Here is a 24384-nt window from a genome sequence, read left to right as displayed (position 1 = left end):
TAAATCACGGCACACCGAAAAGCGAGGCAAGGATTGGATGGGTGCGCTACAAGTGAGGTAAAAGGCAGCGGTGTTAAAGCCTGGGACACATGGGCAGGTGTGCCTCTTGTTTGTGACAGAGATCAGAAAACAGTTGAGAATACAAGGGGACTGTGTGGGGATCTTAGGAAATTGGGAAGTTTGGCACTGATTGCTGTGGTATTAAAGAAAAAAAAATACACAGGCCTTATTTTTCTTGAAACTAAAACCAGAGCAGAAGGCTAATGTGGAAGCAGTTGGCTCCAGGCGGCCCATCCGAGGAAACCACATGGCAAGGCCAATTCAAAACATGAAGAAAACGATTGTCTCCTCAATGTACGCCAAGAAAAGTTGGATTTTCTGTGGTAGCAGGGGTCTATTTTATGACAACGATTTGTCATAGGGGAGCAATTCCAGTGGGCTCCACTCCTTCCAGCTAAAAGCCCCAGAGTGGAAGCGGTCCCATCGCAGTATCCACCCATGCTGATGCCTCAATCATCATTTTGAAGCAATTAGAGGTTGACTTTTTCCGGCGTCTCCGACCGCATCTCGTCGTCTCGCCAAGGAGCTCAAGAAGCCAACGAACGAGACTCTCATCGAGTTGAGGCCAGTTTTGTAATTTATTTGTCGCTCAAAAGTCAGCGGGGGCCTCTTTCCGTCTCAGCCGCAGAGAATCTTATCTGCGCTGACTGTCCAAAAATACGCTCAGGATTCCATGCATGTTCTCCAGGTGACGTTTTTAAATGTTTCCTATAATCCCCACTTGAGATGCTGAAAATGATACCTTGAATATTTTCACAACTGAGTTGCATAGTGTGAAACTAAATCCAGCGGTAGTGAAAAACATTTGTCCAACTGGCGACCAAAGTAAGACTGGCATCCCGCCACTAACTGGGAACAGTTGTGTAAAGACCACTGGACCACCGATGTAAAACGATCTGTGGGAGGCGTATAGAACACTTCCACAAGCTCTCCTTTTTCCGAGGCAAGGAATTCCTCCTGCCTATAGACAGCAGAAACAGTTGTTCTCCCTGGAGATTGGGAAAGCACTTTGGGCGGGAGCTAGCAGCCGAATTAGGGGGAAGATGATGACATATGCACATGCAAAGTTACAGTGCTGGATTTTCACACTCCCGAGGATGATTTGGACTGCCCCTAAGAGGCCCTGAGGACTTCCTGTGGCAGCCCATAGACCATTACGCTGCAGTTTCGCTCCATTGCTAATGTGTTCCATGTTTGTGTTGCCATCATGCAAAATGTCTGCCTCCATTAGTGGCTGTTCAAAGAACGCAGTGTTATTCAAATTGTAATTTACAATGCAACCAACAACCTAAGGGCATAATATACAGTTGTCTGACCTAAAGGTGAATTAAAACAGGTAGTCTTAATTCATTATCAAACAGAATCACTCTTCTTGGGCAACATATATTTGGAAAGTAACTCGACTCTTAAGGTTGTTGGTGCATGACAGACTGTTCAAATTAGTCTCAGCGAGACGCCTTGTAAAATGCACGCAACGACACCTGGAACACCCCGGAAAGCAATAAACAAAGCAGACTACAAATGTTTGAAATGAAATGTGAAACAGAACTTAAGTGATGACCGAACTAAATTTGAAAATAACATTTATCCCGGCTTAAGAATTTCGACAAAAATTCCAGTGGCACAAAATCTCAAAAATTTTCTGAATTCATAAACCGATCAATACTTCATGCCCTTATAATACGATCAACACCAACAAAAACTTGCATACAAACTACAACCCAAACTGCAATTATGACGAAATTGTGACTTGCCATCTGAACATCCTGCAGCTACAATCAAAAAGTGTAAACACAAACATGCACAAAAATGCAGGTAAAAAAGTTGATGAGCATAAAATCTAGTTTATTAATAAATGGTGGTTAAGAAACATTGTTTCAGCCACCAAAATTCATTCAGTCTTGGCGTTCCCAGCTTTCACAGTCAAGAGGGGAATTCAACCCGAGGCCTCTGACCCGAACTTGACCACGAGCCTTAAGTCTTTCCCCAGCTGCTGTGCGTCAAGCCTGAGGGCCAGCAACGGCACCTGTCTTTGACAAGCTTCCACATTCACACCCGGCTTGGTTGTGCTGCGGCCGGCCGCATTTCTGTCAGGTGACAAATGCTAACACACGCACTCTGCGTCCAACTCTGACAAGAGGCACTTCAGAATGATGTGAACCACTTACACAGCATCGTGGCGAGAGAGGGCTTTGTCCCCGTGTCTGATAGCAAGACTATGGCTTACGAGTAGTAAACTAAAACTTCCCTCACCACAGAGACTATGCTAACCACTATTTTTGCATACCATGCAACTCTTGCTACTGTTGAGTGATTCTACTCCGGCATAAGAATGGATCACTCTACCAGACTAAGCAAATTTCAGCCATCGGTGTAGCGTAAGCGTAAGTGCTAATGCCTTCGTGAGGGACGATGCAAGACAACTTTTCCTGACATCAACAAGACCAATCTTTTTATCTTGAGAAGTGATCTGGCGACAGGAAAATCTTTGTCTGGAGTTGGACACACAGAGCAATAACGGGGTAGGCTGGAGACGACAGCACCTGATTGAGCGCGCTGTTTGGTAAATGGGGCTTGTATTCAGTCAGGCATGCGCTGGACCGCGACCGCGTCTCCCCACCTCATTTGCAATGCAATCCCGCACGGTGCACACACTGCATCTTTTGTGACTTCCGTGTCCAGGCTTCATTTGTTTTGTCCACCAAGTAAATTTCTCCGCGACCGATGAGCATCTCGCGTTCCGTAATCCCTGCGCGGCCACGTCCATCCACGCCAATGTGGGCTGCCACACACACACCCCCCCCCCCACCCTTCCCCAGCCTGACTAATGTGCCCTGACGCTCGTACATCACCCCGCAAATTGGCCAAATGAATTAAGCGCGGACCCTGCTGAGCTTTACGGGCTTTAAATGGATTTCCTCCACTCCAGGTCTGCCCAATAATTGCATTTATCCATCTTGTTGAAGCCAGGTTTACACACTCGCAAAAGATCATGCCAATCCCCTGGAAACATTTTCCGCTCTGGCGGCCAGCGCGCGAGACATTTGTCATCGGATCATAACGGCTAATTCAAACAACAATTAGCTTGACGACTGGACCGTATGTCAATGTCCAGCTCCTTGTCGGACAACGCGTCGTCTATCTCTTCATCTGTCTATACGCACAAACACACGCACACCACCTTCCATTTTGTCTCAGTGTGATCAATTGAGCCGTCTAAGACTTTAGATTGTAGTCGTGCTGGTTGAAGCCGCCACAGTAGGTTAGAAAGTGCATGTCTTTGTTCAGCCAAACATCCAGACAGAGTGCCGGGCAGGCATTGAGCACTTGTTCAGTCGGGGTCATCTCAACACTTGGGAATGTTTGAACAGAAGTGCATTAGACACTAGAGGGGGTAGGAGGGGTGGGGGCAAAGGACAATTCAACTATGTAAACATGCAGCTACTTCCTTCCCTGCGCTCCTGAGACAAGCCACTGTTCAAACAGCGCATATCGCATTCTTGTGCAAAGGAGCCCAGGCCAGCTGCTGCCTGGCCCGTGACAGATAGGGATAAGGCCGACAAAAGTGAGGGGCTTCCAGAGTCAGACTCCCGGGGTCCGACACAGGGGGTTTTGCCCTCCACATTTTGTGACGAAGCGGACGACTTATCTTTATTGATATTCCAAATATGCAAAAGTGCGGCGGCCAATAAAGATAGAAGCGGCCGTAAAAAATGCAGATAAGGAGCCTCCAGGTTCTAAAGGGCACTGCAACGTGCATCACATGACATGGAGGCCATCCCAGCATAGTGATGCCAGCTTCTAATCTCAACTTTCATTATGACGGCTGTGCTTTCTGATTCATAGCTGCTATCGCATATCAACCTTTGGATTGCGTGCCGATAGATTTTGACCTAAAATAACTTCCTATCGGAGACTCTGATGGGTTGCGCTGATTTTATTATGTTAAGCTACTTAGGCGGAACAGCCCGTATTTGTGTGTCCAAAAGAGAACACCGCGTTATTCCAGAGTTTGTCTTGAGCGAATTGCATCTGTAGCTGAGCCTCCAAAGACACATTTTGCGGTGTTAATTTTGGACTTCGACAGGGGTTGATCCACTTATGTGGCTTCCAAACGAAACAAAAAATTCAGTCTCCCACTCCCTCAGATAGGAAAAGAAACTGCCACTTGGGAACCTGCTGGAGTAAAACTTGTCCCATTTTTGTTTCCAGACCCGTCATTACAGAGAGAGCAAGATATAGCCCAATTCCCCAAGAGGCGAGGTGCAGAGACTCAAACTGCAGGGACGTGCGCAGCAGAAATCTGCATTTTGGTTTTGGTTTTGTTGGGGGGGGTTTTACACGGGAGATCCAATATATCGCCATTGCTTCATTGCAGCAAGACAAACGCCATTGTTGAGCGGGGAGATGCAACGACAGCTGCCGTGTACCGCTGGTCATTATTCCAATCAAACAAGTCATTTCGGGGTGACTAGATTGCATCGTCTTCCGCCTCAAAAATGCCAAACAACCTGGTGGCCTGCCTGTTCCTTCACTCTCGCTCTCTCTGTCAATCAGTCAGTCGCTCAGTCAATCCCTACTGGCTGGACGGTCGCAGTTGTCGAAACAAGTCACTTTATTCACTCTGACCCCTCCAGGGAAGGAGGACAATTGATAATTCACTCAATGCTGCGAGTCAATTTGCTCAATTTCGGAATTGACCTCCACCTGTTGGGTGAGGCGGTGCGCTGAAATGAATACACTGACAACTCGGGACGGTTGGTTGGTCTCGGTTGATTGATTGAAATAATTACTGGGTTTGGGGTCCAAGTCTTACGATGTTTGCTATCCGGGCCTTGAAATGAGCAAACTGACGCCAGCTCTGCCGACAATAGGTGTCGGCCAGCGGGCACCCACATGGTGCCAGTGGGCGCCAGGCACCCCCTGGACCACAGGGGTAGCCCGTGGACCTGTTCTAAAAATAGCTCAGTGATGGGACATTGTGATATCCTCGATAGGTTGAAAAAGTGATCATTTGAAAATGTAAACGCTTTCAGACATCTAAACAGTAACAAAGTGCTGCATCTTGATATTTACCTGATTGCTACCTTGTTCAATATTTTCTGATAATGATTGTGAGAATTCATTAACAGGACCGGTGTCTTCACGTAGATGAATATAATCAATTGTTAGTAATGACGATTAAAAGTAATTTGAGCACATCTGTTATTCCAGGAGTGTGTATCAAACAGGTAGCCCTTCGCATTAATCAGTATCCAAAAAGTAGCTCTCAGTTTTGCTGTTGTAGGCAATCAAGCTTTGAAATTTAGAGCTGCCCATCTGTCAAGGCTTCCTGCTTCCGACTGAAGCTCATCATGAGGGCGAATCCGCTAGTCAGAGTTCGCCAAAGCCTGGTATTTGTCCAAAATGACTGCTTCAAAACAAACCGTATGACCTCTTGTTCAAATGATTGGCATTGGTGTGTGATACTTTTTAAGTGCTGTTTAAAATAGATATGTCATCCCAAATTTATGTCGATCGTGAAATATTTTTTTCTAACTTTCCAGCGATGAAGATTTTTATTAAGATTTTCGTGTTGGGTAACCTAAGACAATTTGCGGGCATGCTGAGGCCCCAAACAAAAGGTGATTAAATTGATGGATCATGGAACAATGATAACTCCTAAAACCCAAGGATGAAAACAGAGTCTGGGAAATGTACTTTGTCAGTGCCCCACTTTGGATCGACATTCAATCATATCTCCGAAATTCCAAAGCTTATAAAACGCGATCTTGGGTGCATTTAATTATATTAAAAAACACTAATATTCATTTTGAAATGGCTGAAACGAATTCAAAACAAAGCCAATCACAGCAATTTAAAGAAAGAAAACGCCACAGCAAGTTCGTTGAGCAATCCCATTTATCGCCGTTGCCTTTTCGGAGCCGTATGAGCTTCGCCATAGTCCATTACCTTCATTATAATGCTTGGCAGAGCCCACATGCTTGGACTCGGACCATGTGTGGCCACAACAAGCTGTTCACATGAAATGTTATCTCGCGCTGTACACAAGTTGACAGCTGTCGCTTTACAAGAGGCGTATTATTATTGTGTAAATAGGTTTCTAACATCTGCTTTAGGAGCCAACATTGGAATTTACTCTTAATCTGCTTTTCCGCTGGAATTTGTTCATCGACGTCAGAGGGTGGGGGGATAAAAAAAAAAAAAAGAAGGGAAAATCTAACACTGTTCCACACTGAGGGGGGTTTACTTTATTAACCTTTTGCATTTTCAAGTCATGGCGCAAACTTTTTTCCGTCTTTTAACGTGCAAATCCAGCCATAATCCGTAGATTAGCAGATGAATTTATTGCGGCGCGCGCTGGCAAATCTCCCTCACCTTTCGCATGCGGCTACGCGTCCGCCACCTTTCATGGCGGATCGCCTCATTAGTGCCCTGGCGCTGTGTTTTTTTTTTTTTCTTTGCACAATTGCACATAACTCCTCGGAGCTTATCCCGCTACAATTAAAAGTTTAATTAGTAGATTAAAAACACCCAGGCAGGAGTTTTATCGCCGTTTAGTACACAGCGAAGCCAATTTCCAACAGGAATTCCCTTAACGATGAACAGATATAAATTATTAGCATAAAAAAACAACAAACTGTACGGATGCGTCAATGCACATGAACATAGCGATAATTGGTGAGAAATGATGTGAATACGACATCATTGCCTTTATTTTGAGATCTATGGTGAGGTGACCCAATCTCATGCTGCAAAAAATGACTTGTATATTTTCTATGCATTTATTTTGGTGTGTTATGATTATGAAATGTGTGAAAAATGCCTTTTTGTATCTAGTATTAGGAGCAATTAAATCAAACTCATAACTCCAGCCCAATATTATTTAGTAGTAGTGTAAATGGAAAATATTAAGGATTAGAAATGTCGTATTTCTGTCATCTATGATTCCATTGATTTTATGGATGCTTTAGGCTTTTTAGCATAGTAACTAAATACAAATAAAATGCTAACAAAACAATATTATTACAAGAACACAATAAAACAAATTATTTGTTTTTTTTTTAAATCAAGTACTTAAAAGTGACATGTAAGTCTTTGTTTGTGGTTCATGAAGTGCTGGTATAGCTCGGGTTTGACAATGTTGCTCATTATTTGGCCAGACGTGATCGTTAGGAGCTGCAGTGGCACTGTTTTGGAGACAGAACAGTCACTGAGTTGTCATGAGGAGGGAGGGGGGGTGAAGGCGGCGTGTGTGGCGGTCAGGACGACGACAAGCATGTCAGCACCTGCGCACTTTGACCCCTTCCCAAAGTTGCCGCACAATCCAGCCAAGCGCAGCGAGACTTGAACAAGTGCGGGAAAAGTGGAAGTTGCCAGGTCCAGTCCAGTTCCATTCCCGCTCTGGCCTGGCTGGTTTTTGTGGAGCCTTGGGTTTTGGGGGGGGGGGGGTGGCGTGGGGAGGGGGTGTCATTGTTTGGACATCTTACCAGGAACTGTCGCCGCTCTCATTGCCCCGCCATTAACAGCAATTATGCACTCCATTCAGGCAGCCTTTGTGAGGGTGACCCCGCAAGCCCCACGCCGCTGCCGCCTAACCCCCCCTATGGCGTCTCCGCCCCCACCACGCTCTCTCACTCCTCTCCACTCGCACACATTTCCCGCTTTCTTGCACTTTCCCTCCCACTTTACTACTTCCCCCATGTGAATGAACTTGAATTTCAACCACTCTCCAAATCAGATCCAGTGGATTATTTAGTCGTCCATCCGCTTTGGAGAACAAAAGAAAATCTTTTTTTTGCACTTGTGACACTTCCATTCATGTAAATGAACTTAAACTCACCAACTCCCTTCCAACTGATTAATTGGTCTTCTATCAAGTTTGGAGAGCAAATAAACGAGGCATTTATGAAAGTTTTATTTTACGAGTGACGCTTGAGATTTTTCGGTTTGTGTGAATGAACTTGAATTTAACTCCAAACCACCACTAGCAACTCTCCAAAGCACATCCAGCGGATTTACTTGCCCTTCTTCCCTGTGAGAACTTTTTTTTGTACTAGTAACATTTGAGATGCTCACGAATCATGACATTTAAGATAATGGCAATGAACCACGAGCAACTCTCAAGGCCACATTGGATTTGCTCATCCGCTCTCCACTTGGAAGAAGAAATAAAAAAGGCTTTTTTTTTTTTTGCTACTTTTTGCACACATTTGTGATGTGCAGGTTGATGTGAATGAACTTGAATTTTAACCGCGATTCTCCAATTTAGTGAATTTATTCAACATTCATCTACTTTGAAGAACAAATTAATATGGCATTTATAAAGATTAAAAAAAAAAGAAAACTCTGTACCTCTGTAGCAATGAAGCTTGCGACGTGACGTTCATGTGAATGTTCTTGAATGTAACCGTTAGCAACACCCCAAACCACCTCCAGTGGATTTACTCACCCTCTACCTACTAGAAGAACCAATAAGTACAGCTATTTATTGTGTATTCTTGACTCTTGCGACGCTTGCGATGCTCAGGTTGACATGAATGAATTTGAATTTAACTGCTAGCAACCCTTCAAATCACCTCTAGTGGATTGACTTGCCCTCAGTCTTCTTTAGAGAACAAATAAAAATGGCATTTGTGGCCGTGTTTGTACTTCATCAGCGCTCGAGGCCGACACCAGCTGAAAGATGCAATTGACAAGCATTTAGATGCTTATCTATCGGGCCATGGAGACCACTTCAAACCTTTTCACGGTGACTTCGCTCTCGCGGCGAGGGGTAGACTTGGCATTCCGGCAAAGTCAGACGCCCGCTCGCTCGCCTGCGTCATGTCTTTTTTTTTTTTTTCATCAGGAAAACGCAGATTCAATCGACGGAAGAAAGAAAATGGGGGTACGTAAACACACGTGGATTTAACAGCCGGCGCGGCGGAGGGGGGGGGCCTCAATTTAACAGGATGACAAAAGTTGGCGTTCCAGATGTACAGTGCTATCTTTGTGTGCTTCTGCAGCAGCGGCGGCGGCTATAGAAATGCACGAGAGAAAGAGCAAGCGAGCGCAGGAGGGAGGGAGGAGTGCGACGACGGGAGGGAAGGTTGGGAGTGCGGCTGAAAAAGGGGGGGTACACTAAAAGGGGGCCGGGGGTTTACTAGCGCACAGCTGCTAAACGAATGCCTTTGTGCAAGCCTGTCGACATAAAACTAAAAATATGTCAAGATGTTAAAACAATAGTGTCAATAAAGTTCATTAAAAAAAAATCCAACCTGACTTGACTGCAGCTGAATCGCTCCTCCCCCCCCACCCGTCTCTTTTCTTAACACTCCCTTTGCACCAGTTAAAAATGTGATGGTAAACACATCTAGATTTTTATTTTTAAATATTTCAGACGGTGACAGCTCAGCCCGCCAACATCCTCCGAATTAGACAATTAAGCCCCGCGAGCAGAGATGATGTGGGGAGGAGGAAACATAAACACACATCTTCTCAGTAAATATTTACGACAAAATTATTTTCCATTCCTTCGCCAGGCATTGACAAAACCTTACTGTACTGCCTCTCCAAACTCCCCCCACATCCCCCCTCCCTCCTGCACCTCTACATCTGCGATTCATTGACTTCACAATTTACCACATGTCGAGCCGGGGAGAGGTCGAGCCTCCACGTGAATCACGGCGCAAATATGCGAGTGATTTATTGTTTTGTTAAAAAAATAAAAAATAAAATAAAAAAAGCTCGCGCGCTCTCGCTGCTCGCAGTTGGCAGAGCGTGAACAATTACATTTCGGACTAATTAAGCCGAGAGAATGCAAGGCCGCTAATGTCTCGCAGGCCCAGCGTTTTAGTGTGCCAAACTTCCTACCCCTCCTCCTCTCAACCCCCACCCCCCTGCAGTCTCTTAAAGTTAACTCGTCAAATCCAAAGCAGATTTTACGAGTCGTGGAAAAAAATAATAATCTGGAAGCTTCCACTGCCGTACTTTTTGTCAACAAAAGTGATTTGCAAGACAAAAGGGCCCAGCAACCTTGCGCGGTTTTGACGCCTGCCCCCCCTACCCACCCAACTCCCCTGCAGGCACCAATTAGACCCCATTAGCATGTAAAGCCAATTTGATAAGGTGTACCCCCCCTCCCTTAAACCAACCCCACCCACACACACAAGCACACGCAATCCTTCAAATCCTCATCTTTGGCCAAAAAAGGAAAAAAAAAAAATCCATTTACAGGAGGGCGAACACACGTAATCCATACGATGACGCATTGTTGTGCTGACAATGCCGCCATGTTGAGCCGAGATACTGTCGCTCGGTGCGCCAATTAGAACGGATACAAAAGGATACGGTCGTCGTGCGTTTCAGGAGAAAATAAAAGCCACAACATGCATTATTAAAATAAAGAAAACAAAAAGCGGTGTGTTTTTAAAAAAAAAAAAAAAAGCTGAGAAAAGCTATTGTTTCAGTGTGTGTGGGCTAATCATACATCCAAATACGTTCCTTTGGCCCAAAACTCTAAATAATGGGTCCAAGGGGTGGGTCAGCGAGGAAGGTTGGGGGGCATTTACCTGTTGCGGCAGGATGTGAGCCCACACCGAACCTGCGTTAACCCGCCGCCGCAAAAAAAAAAACAAGAAAGGCCGAGTGCAGCCCAGCAAGTCTTTGTGCAGGCTTTAAGGAAAAGTCCGAGCTGAGCGGATGAGGGCAAGAGTGGGTGGGGGGCTTGCTTTTTAAAAGGCTGGACACATGTCAAAATGCTTAAATGATACTAAATTGTCAGCCTCTTTGGATTCGGTGGTGCTTGGCAAAACAAATTCCCGCCGGAGTTCACGTAAATGATGTTAACCCCCCCCCCCCCGCGCCGTTCTGTTAAAAAAAAAATGAAAATAAAAAACATGCTTCCAAATCCAAATCAAAGCGCCCTTTTTCTTCATCAGCGTCGCGAGTTGCCGCGCGACAGACAGCTAATCAATGTCCAGGTGAATTATTAATGGCGGCTTTAAGTCGAATACATTGATATTAGAGCCACCGACCACTTCAAAGACGCTAATGGCTTGGACACAGCAGGGTGTGTGTTGGGGGGCGGGTGGTTATTTACGGACCATCCGTAGGCTTGAGGAAGTCCAATTGTAAACATTTTGGGGGTTTTGCAGGCCCCACCTTGACGAAATGTATGAAAATTTTATTACGTGTTATCACGTTGCAAATAGCAACACCTCTCTCCCCATGGTTGCAGCATGCACAACACAAAAAAACATTACTAGAAGTAAGTGTTATTAAGTATAAGTTTAATTAATTTGGAGTTTAAGGGATGCAGAATCAAAGCGACTTTTTACTTAAATCGAAGAAAATCTTTACTAGGAAATTTAAAACATTAAAAAGAGACATCAAGGGATACCTTGACCAGGAAATTGAAATGGATGCTCATTGTCATTATTTGTGAGTCACTTTATCTTTTAATGGAGGAAAATCTGTACAAGGTAAAATAGAAGAAATACAAAAGAAAGAGAAAATGCAATGCATTGTCACAGGACTCCTCATACGAGGAAACGCTACATATCAGTGTGCGCGTGCCAGTTTGAATGAGAATAAATCATAGACAGCAACTGACTTGAAAAGAAAAATAAAGTCATCTAATTAAACGGCATGTTTTTTTTGCTTTTCAATGACAAAAATCGAAGCAACAATTTCACCCTCATCCGAGTTTGACATTTTCATTTTCAAGGTGTGCACAATAGAAAATGGAGGCAACGAATGTGAGGCGCTGAGGTTGTGCGGAAAATGGGGGATGAGGAGTGTTTTGCGGCTTGGAGGGTTCCAATTTCCTAACTGCCTCGCCTTCGCCTTAACCTTGTAAAATGAGATGACAAGTCCTAAAGCGCATGACTTGTAATTGCAAACGTTTAAAATAAAATAAGGGGAGTATGTTAAAAAAAAAAAAAAAGGAAGGGGTGGTCGGGATTTAACGCTGCTTAAGGCTTGCCGTAGCCCCGGTGGGAATCAGCGAGGTGCATAATTAAGGCCCGGCTAAATAAATAACATGAATTTATTGATGAACATTTAATTTGCAGTCATTGCGAGATGCACTAACCCCCTAAAAATAACAGCAATAATCCTTTGAATGCCAACAATCGGATTTTGTAGACCCTCTTCCTCCTCTTTTTGACACATGCAAATAGCAGCACACTTGCAGCAATTTGCATATTTCATTGGTGCAGCTTTCACATTGTTGAGAGGGGAAAAGAGGGCATTTTTGATGAGGGCTGAGCAAACACCAGCCAAATGCATTATTCATTATCTAAAGCAATACATATTAACCGTGATTATTTTGTAATATTACTAATCATAATTGTTATTCTTTTAATAACACATGTGGAATTAAATATGCAACACACATACACACAAACTTGGCCTGTCACATAAAGCCCCTTTTTTTCTTTAGCCACTTAGCATGCTAGCAGCGATGACAGACAGGACTCGGGAACCGCTCCAACTGTACACTTCACGGACAGTCGCAAAAAGTCGACTTTTGCGCTACTGTCCACTTTTGCCCCCCTCACCGAGACGCCGGTGTCAAGACTTGCTTGTGTCGTGTTGTGTTGTGTTGTTGCGTTGCAGGGAAAAGAAATCAAAACAAAAAGGCCAACTTACTGTGCGTGCTGTGGGAGAAAGTGATCCGTTGGGGAGGTAGGGTCCCGTGAGATCGGGGATCATAATAAACGGATAGCCCGGGTACGGTGGGCTCTTGAACAGCCCTCCATCTTGCCTTTTCGCTGCTAACATGGCGGGACCGGAGTTGTGGTTGTGGCGGAAAGAAAGAGAAAAGAAAGGGGGAAAGTTTTTAACAATAAACAAAAAAAAACACACACACACAAAGAAGAAGGGGAGCGTGTGTTGTTTAAAATGGAAGCCAGAACTCACCCTCCTCTAAACTTTCTCGCGTTTTGTCTCTGAAAGTTTCAGACCGAGGCGGAGGCCGTCTCTCCGCCTTGAGAGTGGTTGGAGTGGGGGGGATCAAAAAAAAGAAAAGAAAGAAAAAGCAATGAAACACAGCCATTGAGACCCACGCCGAACTTTCGCTACGAGTTGGCCGCCTCACAAGCTGTCGCCGGCGGCCACTCGCCTCGGAGTTGGCCGGGGGGGAGCGGCGGCGGCGGCGGGGCTGCGGAGCTCCCAACTTACCTCCGAGTCGGACGAACTGTTCTGATTTGTTTCCGACTCGTTGACGAGCGACGACTTGACGTCCGCTAAATCCCTTTCGGCCGACGAATTCTCCGAGATTTTCTCCTCTTGCTCCCCTTCGTCTTTGAAGGAGATCATCTCATCGTTGGCGCCCAGGTCGTCCCCTCCACCGCCGTTAAGTTGCGGCATTCTCGCTCCTCTTTTTTCCCCCCACGAGCTTCACCGAAGGCGGCTAGCTTGCTGCTGCTGCTCTCGCTAGGGGTGGGGGGAATATCTCCAAAAGGAGAAACTTTTTTTGTTTTTGAAAAAAGGACCCCTCGCCGTCGAAAAAGTGCCACTTTCCGCGACTTCGGGGGTGTCGTTGGTGGCGTTTTCCCCCTCCAGTTAGAAAAAAACACACACACAGCGTGTGGCGTTCGCGGTCCCACAGAAAAAAAGTCCCAAAAAGAAAAAGAAGGGGGCTCTTGGCGGAAAAGGGGAAGCCGGAGAAGGAGCCGCGGTGCTCGGATTGAGAGAGTTGAAGTTGGTCGGAGTGGTTTTCAGTTCAAAGGCGGCGCTGATTGACAGATAGAGAGGGATGGAAATAGAGAGAGTCTGGATTCGGGATTATTGACAGGGAGAAACACACAAGAAACTAATGAGATTCAAACAGGGAGGGACTTGAAGTGACGTTTTCATAAATAGAAAAAAAAAAGAAAAGAGGAGGAGAGAGAGAGAGAGAGAGAGAGAGAGAGAGGAAGCCGGCTGTGTTGGAGCGTGCGAGGCAGGACAGTGAAGGCAACACTGCAGGAAAAAAGACAAGGGGTTGTTGCACACATGAAAAAAAATAAAATAAAAGCACACATGGGCGGGCTCAAACAAGAAGTAGCTTCACCATTCCCTCACATATATTTACATTTTTAAATATTTCACCATCTTCCTCTGCTCAAAGGCCTTCTTGGGAAGAAAAAAAAGAGAGAGGAAGAAAGCACAATAAACCCTTGTTTGGTCTGCACTGATCTATTTTTTCATCATATTAGGTAATATTTCCTCACATCTATTCTCTCTTTTTTTTTTTTATTGCATCCTGCCTGTGTGACAGGTGAGATGTCCTGTGGGACTAACCTGAATTCCTCTCGGCTGTTCTAACTCTCTCTTTTTTTAATTCCATTTCATTTTGTTATCATCGGCAGCTGGACTAGGGAAAAATACATTTCAAATTGGTTTGTAAATGACATTGAGGAGGACAAACGTGGATGCTTACATGAGTTGCTTTCTATTCCTTTTATTTTCTTTTTTTGCTGAGCACCATCTTGATGTTGTCTCGAAGAAAAAGGTTAACAAAAGACAACTGTTTCCACGTGAACATAAATTATAATGTAGAAATAAAATACATAATTTTTAAAATGAGAGTGGGAAGAACAAACGTGAGATTACATGTGATTGTGCTGCTTTCTATTGGGGAGGGGGGGGATAAATTATCATTACAGTATATATATTTGTTTACTTTTGCTTTAAAATCATCTTCTAACAATTTCTTTGAGATAAAAGGTGAAAAGGGGCAATTGTTTCCGGGTAAAATAGGTAAAAAACACATTTCTTTATTAGCTGAGACGATGAAAAAGAAAGGCTCTGTCACTTATATGAGCTGTTTTCTATTTTTAATGGAATTGTTAGATTTTTAACACCATCTTTAAACTATTTATTCGGAAGATATGTTCCACATGTGAACATAGATTAAATGAATAGAAGAGAAAAAACGTACGCTTACATTAGGTGTCCATTTTTTGGGTCAAATTATTTGCTTTGTTTTTTTACTTAACAGAATCTTCCGGCTATTTATTTCCAAAAATAAGATAACAAAAGACGGTTTCCCACACACAGAAACACAAATGATTTTAATACAAAACCTGCTCTAATAGCTTACCTGTAATGTAAATAGAAGGAGGAAGGAGGAGGGGGCGGCGTCCTGCATCCTTTTCCAGGGGCTTGTATGTGTGCGCGTGATATAAATCAATGATGAGCGCCGCTTACCTTATCTCCTCATTTCAGAACATGCCGTCTCTCTTTTGAGCTGTGATTTAATGCAACTATTACCGAATCCACAATGAATTTCACGTGGACGACACACAAATGACACAATTATAAACATGGCATTAGAGATTCCAACATTCTGGCCAATTACATGTGGAGGCAGCATAAAGTGTGTATGCAAAAGGCTACACACACGCACACACACACATTCCCTACAGCTCAGGGCCCTCCAAACCTGAGCCCACACGTTCTAGACCAAAGCAGACGAGCGCCGAGCGGCTCTCGCTTCGGCTCGCGAAGGTCCATCAAGACTGTCATTGTGACCTTGATTTTAATCATTTAGATACATATGCAAATGTGTTGCTTTAAAAAAATATATATATATAATGCACAAACTGTTAATTACCCATCATGCCTCTGTGTATCCCCTTTTGTTGCCTCCATTGTCATTTAAAGTCATAATTACATGTACGTTAATATATATATTTTTTTGTACCTTATGCCGCGTTTTGTCATTAATGGAATACCGTACGATACTTTCCATTTTAATTAGCGGCCGTGCTAATCTTTGCACGAAGGGATTTGTATTCCTCACATCAGAATAGGGGAGAGCCCCCCCTCCCTTGGATGATCAAGTCATTATACATACATGTGCAAATATATATATATATATATATATATATATATATATATATATATATATATATATAGTATATATATATATATATATATTAGCTTTGCTTTTGCCTCATTTTAAATTAAGATTACATGTAGCCCATGTTTAAGATAATCGAGAGATAGGCGCTTGATTACATTTCCTTGAATGACGATGGGTGGCATTAGCGATTATTAAATCTATATTAACAAAATATATTGAATACAAAATGTAGATTATGGTTCATTAGACCGCAACAGAGTTTGGAGTGAATCGAGTGCACCTCCGATGATTGCAACTAGCAGTGCACTCAAACCCTTCCAGACCCGATTCGTTGACAATCAACTGAATTCTTAGTAATCCAGTAGATTAATTGATTATTATGCTCTAATCCTGAAGTGATTTTCATACAAACATTTACTGCACTTATGATGCTACGACTGTGTTAGCCCCTGTAGACGGATACGGTGTTCATCAAGAATCTATACTAAGTCCACACATTTTTGCATTATTCAATCTAAAAACAGTTGGACAAAAAATAACCCAACTATGGGTCAAAATGAACTGATCCTCTACTTGGGTCTATTTGACCCATCTTAGAAATTAGTCTTTTAGTGTAGTGATTTTAATTACTCTCATTTTAGGCTTACATCCGCCCAAGGGACTTTAATATGAAAATTAGCTTAATTGAGCTAACTCGGGCACATTGACATTGTAAAATGTTGATTAATGTGAATTGACCCTTTTAAATAAATAAATTAAAACAACTCGTAAATATTGGTCAGATCCTTTCCTTGGGTCAAAAAATTGGGTAATTTTGTACAAAACAACCCAGAAAGCTGGGTCGGTCCATTTTTGATCCCTAATTGGGTTAACTTTTTGACCCAAACGTTTTCAGAGTTGACCAAATTGACCGCCATCTTGACTTGTGACGTCATCTGGGAATTGTCAGTAAGGCCCTTTTTTTGCCCCCCAAAATCTCTGTGCCCGTCACTGAGGCTGTTGCTAACCGGCAGCCAAATGTTTGGCATCGCAAAAAGGAAAAAAAGCAAACGTGCTTCCTGTTGACCAACCTCCCCCCCGCCTCCAAGCAAATCCAATGTTTTGTGCGAGGGACCCCTCCATGTCTTAATAGGGACCTTCAAGAGGCTGCGAGCATCTCGTTGAAGGGTCTTCCTCAAACAGGAAGCAGGAGGCCTGTTTTGTGGCACAAGCAAAAGAGGTACGAGGGTCTTCTTCAGGGCGCTACAATTACATTCCAAGCCTTTTAAAGCCTTTTTTTTGCAGGGGGGGCTGGGGGGGGGGGCACATTATGGCCAATGTCAAATCATATACATCTTATTACATACAAAGCACACAAAAATGACAAATAACTTCATCAGAACAATCAGAAACCGTTAATAATAGTTTGTTTAACTATTGTTTAAGTTACTGTAATAATGTTAAAAGAAAATGCTTGCAATAGCGCAACACAATTTATTACCGAAGTCAATTGGAAATTTTGCTAGAGATTTTAGCTAGCATGATGGAAGTTGACATGCTTGATTTGCTTTTGTGGACCACATAAAATGATGTGGTGGGTCAGATCTGGCCCCCGGGTCTTGAGTTTGACACCTATTGGATCGTACAATTTGGGCCAAATGGAAGTGCTTTTATTATTATCCAAATGTACAATATTTACAGGACTAAATCTTAAAACTTTTTTTTAACTTGTATTTTTTTTTTTACTTAAATAAAATAAAATAGAATAAAAAATAAAACTTGAACTTTCTCACATTAGCAAACAGAAATTTGTGGGGACCTGTGAAAAAATGCAATTTTTTGGGAATAATAGCGCCCCCATATGGATTTAAAAAAAAATGTTCTATTCATATTTAATAGACTGACCCCCCCACAAATACTTTACCGACTTGAAATTTCTTCCAACAGCTTCCCAAAAAGTCCTTTGGATCACAGAATTTTGGAATTCTTGTCGTTACTAAGCCCAAAACTTTCAAAGTTGTCAAACCCGTCACCAAACAAGTCTGACTAACTTGAAATTTTCAATACTATCCTCAGGAAAAAAAAAGAACGAAAAAGTTTCAACTTTCCCCTGACACAAGATTCACAAGTTTGGTGTACACTCAAATCTAACGAGGACGCACGAAACGATTCTCAAGGACCGTTTTGGGGAATTGAGCAGAAACTCGTCCCTTTTGATCTGAAGCTGCCATTTTGTACCGTGTCAGGTATAAAGTTTAAATAAATAAATAAATAAATAGGCTGGCGAGACCCGTCTTAATGAGCTCCATGACATCGGGTAGCCGTCTGTCATAACAGGGTGCATGAAAAAGTGGCTGAAATGGAACAGGAAGTCAGCCATTTTGTTTTAAAGCAGCCATTTTGGGCAAATTTCAGGTGTTTGAGGAATTCCTGCAAGGAAGTTCTCCCAAATGAAGCCCCAATCGGAAGCGTGTTTCCTCCTCAAATGACTTTTTGGCCAACGTGTGTGGAGCATGGCATGAAAATGTGATGATAATTTCCAGGATTTGCCATGAAATCCCTGCTTGCATTTTTTTATTATATTAAATGTTCACGCTGTGCTTTGGTAAAAGCAAGCAAAGTTTTTTATTCTTCGATTTAAACTTGACAACTGCCTCTCATTTGCTCATTTTGCGTTTGCGGCTATTTTTCTTCCACCGCCGACGAGTCTCAGAAAAGCTGTAGAATCTTTTCTTCTTCTTCTTTTTAACGCCACACACTTATTAACGAGCGTCACAATGGCGGCTGACCTTGAGTCAAATGGCGCCACAAACGAGAGCAACGTGTGGCGTTCATTAGCCGGAGGGACGACGTTGGGGGGCCATTGTGCTCGCCACAATGCAAAGTCAAAAAGGACGCCAAACATCATCAAGGTTACGGTGGCGAGGGCTCCGGCGCCCGTTTTGTGCCAGCATTATGCGCTAATAAAGGCATAATCAGCCAGTACATGTAAACGACAATAAATGTATTCATTAGAATCTTTATAAAGTTGTTTTTTTTTTGTAAACGCACTCCCACGCGCGCGCAACACTTGCGGAAGACGCAAGAACAGCTCACATTTGTGTCATAAGACTTCTGAGCAACATTCTTGAAAGTTGGAAGAAAGAAATATTTGGATAATTTACGTTAGTTACGTGTTGCCTTTTTGTCGGTTGTAAAACACTAATTGTGCTGGGCCTCACATTCAGAGGTGGCAAATCCAGGTCCACAAAGTAAAAACCCTGCCATTGTTTGGCTTTAGCCCCAGGCGCTAGCTAGCATCATGGGAGCTAGCTAGCTGGGACTAGTTTAGCCCCAGCTAGCTAGCTAGCGCCTGGGGCTAAACTAGTCCCAGCTAGCTAGCTAGCGCCTGGGGCTAAACTAGTCCCAGCTAGCTAGCTCCCATGATGCTAGCTCGCTAGCTAGCTAGCGCCTGGGGCTAAACTAGTCCCAGCTAGCTAGCTCCCACGATGCTAGCTCGCTAGCTAGCTAGCTAGCGCCTGGGGCTAAACTAGTCCCAGCTAGCTAGCTCCCATGATGCTTGTTTACCTGCTCGGGAGCTTGTTAGCTAGCATCAGGGGCTAAAGCCAAACTGTGACAGGGTTTTTCATTTCTGGATCTGGATTTGCCACCTGTGCTCACATTCAAAAACAAACGTGCTGAACAATTCCGCTTGTAGAGAAATGAACACAATCTGACGTAAAACACTTGTTCCTAAAACCACTAACGAGTTACAAACGCTATTACTCCATGCGCCCACTCGCGTCCAACAATGAGGCGCTCTAAAGAGTCAAGTCGGACTCTTTTATTTATTTTCACAAGGCTAATTCCTGAAAGTTAATTAATTTTGCTTCATTTTAGACCTTAGCAACCTCCGGCGTCTGATTTGGGATGTTACTCAGAAATCCGAAGTGTTATTCCACAAAATAGCAAGCAGCGGTCCTCAAGAATTTCACGGCAACGCTTCTTTGTTGCAACTACGACGCTCTCTCTCTCTCGCAAACACACACACCTGTTGTCTTTTGTTTGAAATTTGAGGCCACATTTGTTCCACCTATCGATTATCTCTCCGGCCTTTCCAAAAGTGGATCGTTAGGTAGCAGCGCCATCACAAATAAACACTCGTTTACGTCCGCGCAGGCCCAAAACTCAAGCGGAGTTTTGGGGGCTGCGGCCCTCGTGGTCTTCCTCGCTCCTAATTGAGAAAATAAATGCAGAAAAATCAATCAGCCTCAAGTTTTGCATCCGAAGGGTCTTCTTCTTCTTGCGCAACAATCAATGCGCTGCACATCGCTGCAGGATTTGGCCAGATGAATTTCAATGAAAGCTTCGCTAATGAGTCCCCCCCCCCCCATCACCCCCCCCCCCCCCGCCATGGCCTGTGATGAATAATGAATATGGCGGCCCGCAGGACGACATATTGTCTCAGCGTCGTTGAGCTCAGGCCTCCAGCTCAATGATGACAAGATTCTCACGCTCAACTTTTATCGACACGTTTGCAACCTTTTGACAACAATTACCATCATCACCAACAACATGAAAATAAGTTTTCATCCCCGAAAATTATTCCTGAAAGCATATTTATATCATATTATTGTCAGCAGCTGTAACATAACATAACATAACATAACATAACATAACATAACATAACAGCTGGACAGTTACCATAAATTTCATTTTAATTAAAAAAATAATAATAATAATTCTGGCCTTTGCCACCTTCCAAACTCATCATCACATCACGGCCATATTTGATCAATATTAACTCATTCACTGCCATAAATTCATTAAAAAAAAGATTATCAAAAATTAGGGGCAAGAGGCGATTAAATTTTTTAATTGTAATTAATCGCATGACTTCACTAGTTAACTCACGATTAATCACAAATCTGTTCTAAATGTATAATAAAAAAAAAAATCTATGTTTTCATACTCTTGTTAACAAAAGTGGGGAAAAAATGTAAACTAATAAAAATAGTTTAAATGAATTTTTGACGTTTATAGCCGTCAAAGGCAGTGAATGAATTTTTAAAAAAAGAGAAAAAAATTATAAAAAAAATCAGGGCGTCAGGCGATTAAAGTTTTTAATCATAATTAATCGCATGACTTGCGATTAATCACAAATTTCATATCTGTTCTAAATGTACAATAAAACAATTCTAGGTTTTCATACATACATACAAAAAATGTTAAAATTAATTTTTGACGGTAATAGCCGTCAATGGCAGTGAATGAGTTAATAAGGAAAGGCAAAACTCCTGCAGTAATTACTGTCGGCTCCACAGGGCTTTGATTTGGACCATCACAAACGCCTCGCCATCTTTGAGATTTAAAAAGAAAGGAAGAAGAAGAAGCACACGCCCTCTTCTTTTATTTGATAGCATTAAAACCTGACAGGCATCTTGTAAAAGCTCTAATAAGACAAAGATTTGATTTGCATCCGCATACAAGTGTCGTTTTCAATTGATTAGCAAGCGGCCATTGATGTGGCGCAAATGGATGTTTCCCCCTCTGTTCTTAAGGGCGCCTAATAGAAGCGGGCGGGCAACCCGGAAGGAGGGGGGGCGGGGGTGGGGGGACTTTGCTACTTTGATGTTCAATCAGGACGGGTCCAAAAAAATAAATAATAGAAAATCTCACTTCATCTTTGTCGGACTGGGTTTGGTAAATAACGTCGACGGGCAACGATGGAACCAAATGAACAACGCGGTGGAGACTTTCTTGATTTCGGGTGGGGTTGAGATTCCAACATGACACACAAAATTCTGTCTGGGCCTCACAACAATCAGCAGGTGGATGCAGGATGGCACCATGTCAGCAAGCAACTAGAACCAACAGCAAATCGTATATATATATATGTGTGTGTGTGTGTATATATAAAATTTTTAAAATCTCAAACAGTTTTAATGTAAAAAATAAATAACAAAAAAACATAAAAATGTAAAAATAAAGTAAAAAAATAATAATTAATTAAAAAAAAAATTTTATCTCAAAAAATTGAAATGACAAAATTAAATAAAAAAATCAATCATGTCATCATTTGTCAACAGTGGCGGTCGTGCATGTACTACCATGAACAAGCACAGATGCTGCAGTTACACTTTGGACCAGAGGTGGCAGTTGCGAGTCAAAAAGTGAAAAACTGCACAAAGATCCTTTAAAGTTAAAATTAAATAATAAAGATACCTAAACTAGCATTACAAATTCTCAACATTGAAATCATAACATTAAATAAAACTTCAACGATAACAAAAAAATAAATATATGTAAAAGTCAAATACAGTAATTCATACAAACATTACAAAATGTAAAAATACCTAAAAATGTAAAATAATAAAATGAAATGAGCAAAATATCTAATAAATGAAATCCCTAAAATCAATCATAATAAAAAAAAAAAGTATGAAATCTCAAGCAGTGCCGATTACAAACCCCTGTAATATGTTATTAGTAAAGATTTCCCCTCCATTATTGTACTGATGGCAATGTTCTGGTGGGCCCGCTCCACGCGGCCACGTTGCCGCGTGGAGCGGCGGTGGCGCCTCAAGGGGCTCTCTGAGGACGACGGTCGCGGCTCACCGAAGCCCCTCGCAAGGAAGTCAAGCTAAAAGTGAACATAAGAGGCTCTTTCTTCCACTGCTGTCGGCGAGCGTCCATACAAAGCTTTGCTGCCTCAAGCCAAGCCTGACATCAAGCCAAACTCCAAACATATCTCGCCAAAGTGACAAAAATACACATCCAAATTTACAACCTGCTGCCTTTAAAAAAAAAAACAAATAACCACATTGGAACGACTATTTTAGCTGGAGAAAATATCTTTCTCTTTAAATGTTTTTTGAAAATTGTTTTTTGGTGCTACAAGTGATGGCAATGAGAAAAAGTGTGATGAAAGGGCAACTATCCATCACTGATACTTGGAACCTACCAAAAGAAAGATTAGTCTCTCTTCTTTCGTTAGGTAAAAAAAAAGTATATATGTATTTGCTTCCGTTTCGCAGCAAATAGCATTGGAATATTATAGCTAAGTTTCATCATTATTCACAAATCTGTTGAAAACACCGGGAAAAAGAGCTTGTTGCAGCGTTGCCCTGGTTGATCTCTCATACTCTGCTGCCACCTGCTGGACCTTTTTTGAAATAACTACCATTGCTTTAGACGACCTCTTCAGGTCAGAATCGAAGCCTTCTGTATGCTCTTGCATAAAAAAAAAAAAAACATTTAAAAAACATATAAATATGTTTTTGGGGCCATGGCAATATTTTTTATATATTTTTTTTTCTTGGAAGAGTTCAGTATTGATCATTTGGCATGTCATCATCATTGTTCTCCCTTTTTTAAAAAAAATTTTTTTTAATATATATTTTTAATAGAACATGTTTATACGTTTTTGGGAGCAAATGAGTTAATATAGGCAAATGTAAAAAAGCAACAACAACAAAACAGCAATTATTTCACATTGTAGCTTTAAACGTCAAAAATGTCCTTGCGAGCGAACTTTGTTGCCTTTGTCGGGGCGGATATGAAAATTGCAAGGAGGGCAAGGAAGTGCACTCGCACCCGTGTCAAAAAGTCTGTTTGGGCGCAGGAGCTCATCTGCATATGTGAATAATACATGCATGCTGCTTATAAGCATATTAAATGGTGGGCGGGCGGCAACGTGACGGACGGACGGACGGACGGCCGCGTCGTGTCATGTGAGGAGGAAGAAGAGATTAGACCTCGCCGCTTAATTAGAAAGATGTCAAGTGTCAGCGGGTTGAACTCGCTCCCGGGGGGGTCAGCGCCTTTAGTTTGCTGATTATATGCACAAACTATAGATAAAGTCTCATCATACGGGCTATTAAGGCCGCCGCATTAGCATGCTAGCGCTGTCTGGCGGAAAGACGACACACAAGGAAGTCAAGCCAAGCCAATAATGGTTTTGACGGTAAAATGTCCGACGGGGACACGCTAGTCCAAACGCGGTTTTGGAATATGAATAAGGAAACAAAATCAACCTGTTTACATCCATTTCAGGGGGCGGCCATTTTGCCACTTGCTGTCCACCGAAGATGACATCAGAGTTGCCGGGCAGGCTCAGGTAACAACCAATCACAGCTCACCTGGTTTCTGACTTTGTTTATGTGACATTTTCAAGATGAGTTGCGATTGGTCGTTACCTGAGCAATTGTGGTGTCATTTTCATTTTACAGCAGGTGACAAAATGGCCGCCTAAAATGGGAGGGGGGAAAACGGGTGGGTTTTGCTTCTTTATTCATATTTCACAAACGCAATAGTCATCACAATGTCGAGTTTAGATTAAGTAGTACAACATTTTTGACATGATGAAACAAGCTAAAAAAAATAATAATAAAAAAAACTGCAACATAACACTTCTGATTTGATGATAGAAAATTGAGAATAAATATAAAAAGAAAACCAGAACATTCAGTTTTTTAAAATAGTCACATTAGCAACAATGCTAATGCTAACACAACAAGAGGGCCGCT

The 24384-nt window shown here is 42.5% G+C and overlaps 1 protein-coding gene across 35 annotated transcripts in view; it reads right to left on the bottom strand.

Moving 5' to 3' along the window:
- Positions 1-13970, bottom strand: part of tcf7l2 (transcription factor 7 like 2) — a 96073-nt gene extending 82103 nt beyond the window's left edge. For 8 of the 35 annotated variants that reach the window (XM_077551673.1, XM_077551682.1, XM_077551679.1 and 5 more), the window contains exons 1-3: positions 13228-13969; positions 12967-13033; positions 12697-12821 (exon numbers count right to left, since the gene is read on the bottom strand). In XM_077551673.1, coding sequence (XP_077407799.1) covers positions 12697-12821; positions 12967-13033; positions 13228-13416 — 381 coding nt within the window. In that variant the 5' untranslated portion in view covers positions 13417-13969. Of the gene's footprint in view, positions 1-12696; positions 12822-12966; positions 13034-13227 lie in introns of all 35 variants that reach the window. The other 27 variants (XM_077551657.1, XM_077551662.1, XM_077551659.1 and 24 more) reach the window with 7 other exon arrangements.
- Positions 13971-24384: the final 10414 nt, after the last annotated feature.

Source organism: Vanacampus margaritifer, chromosome 18 (genome assembly GCF_051991255.1).
Source record: "Vanacampus margaritifer isolate UIUO_Vmar chromosome 18, RoL_Vmar_1.0, whole genome shotgun sequence".
Lineage (NCBI taxonomy): Eukaryota > Metazoa > Chordata > Actinopteri > Syngnathiformes > Syngnathidae > Vanacampus > Vanacampus margaritifer.
Note: the sequence above shows the minus strand (reverse complement) of the source record. Positions and strands in the feature narration are given on the sequence as shown.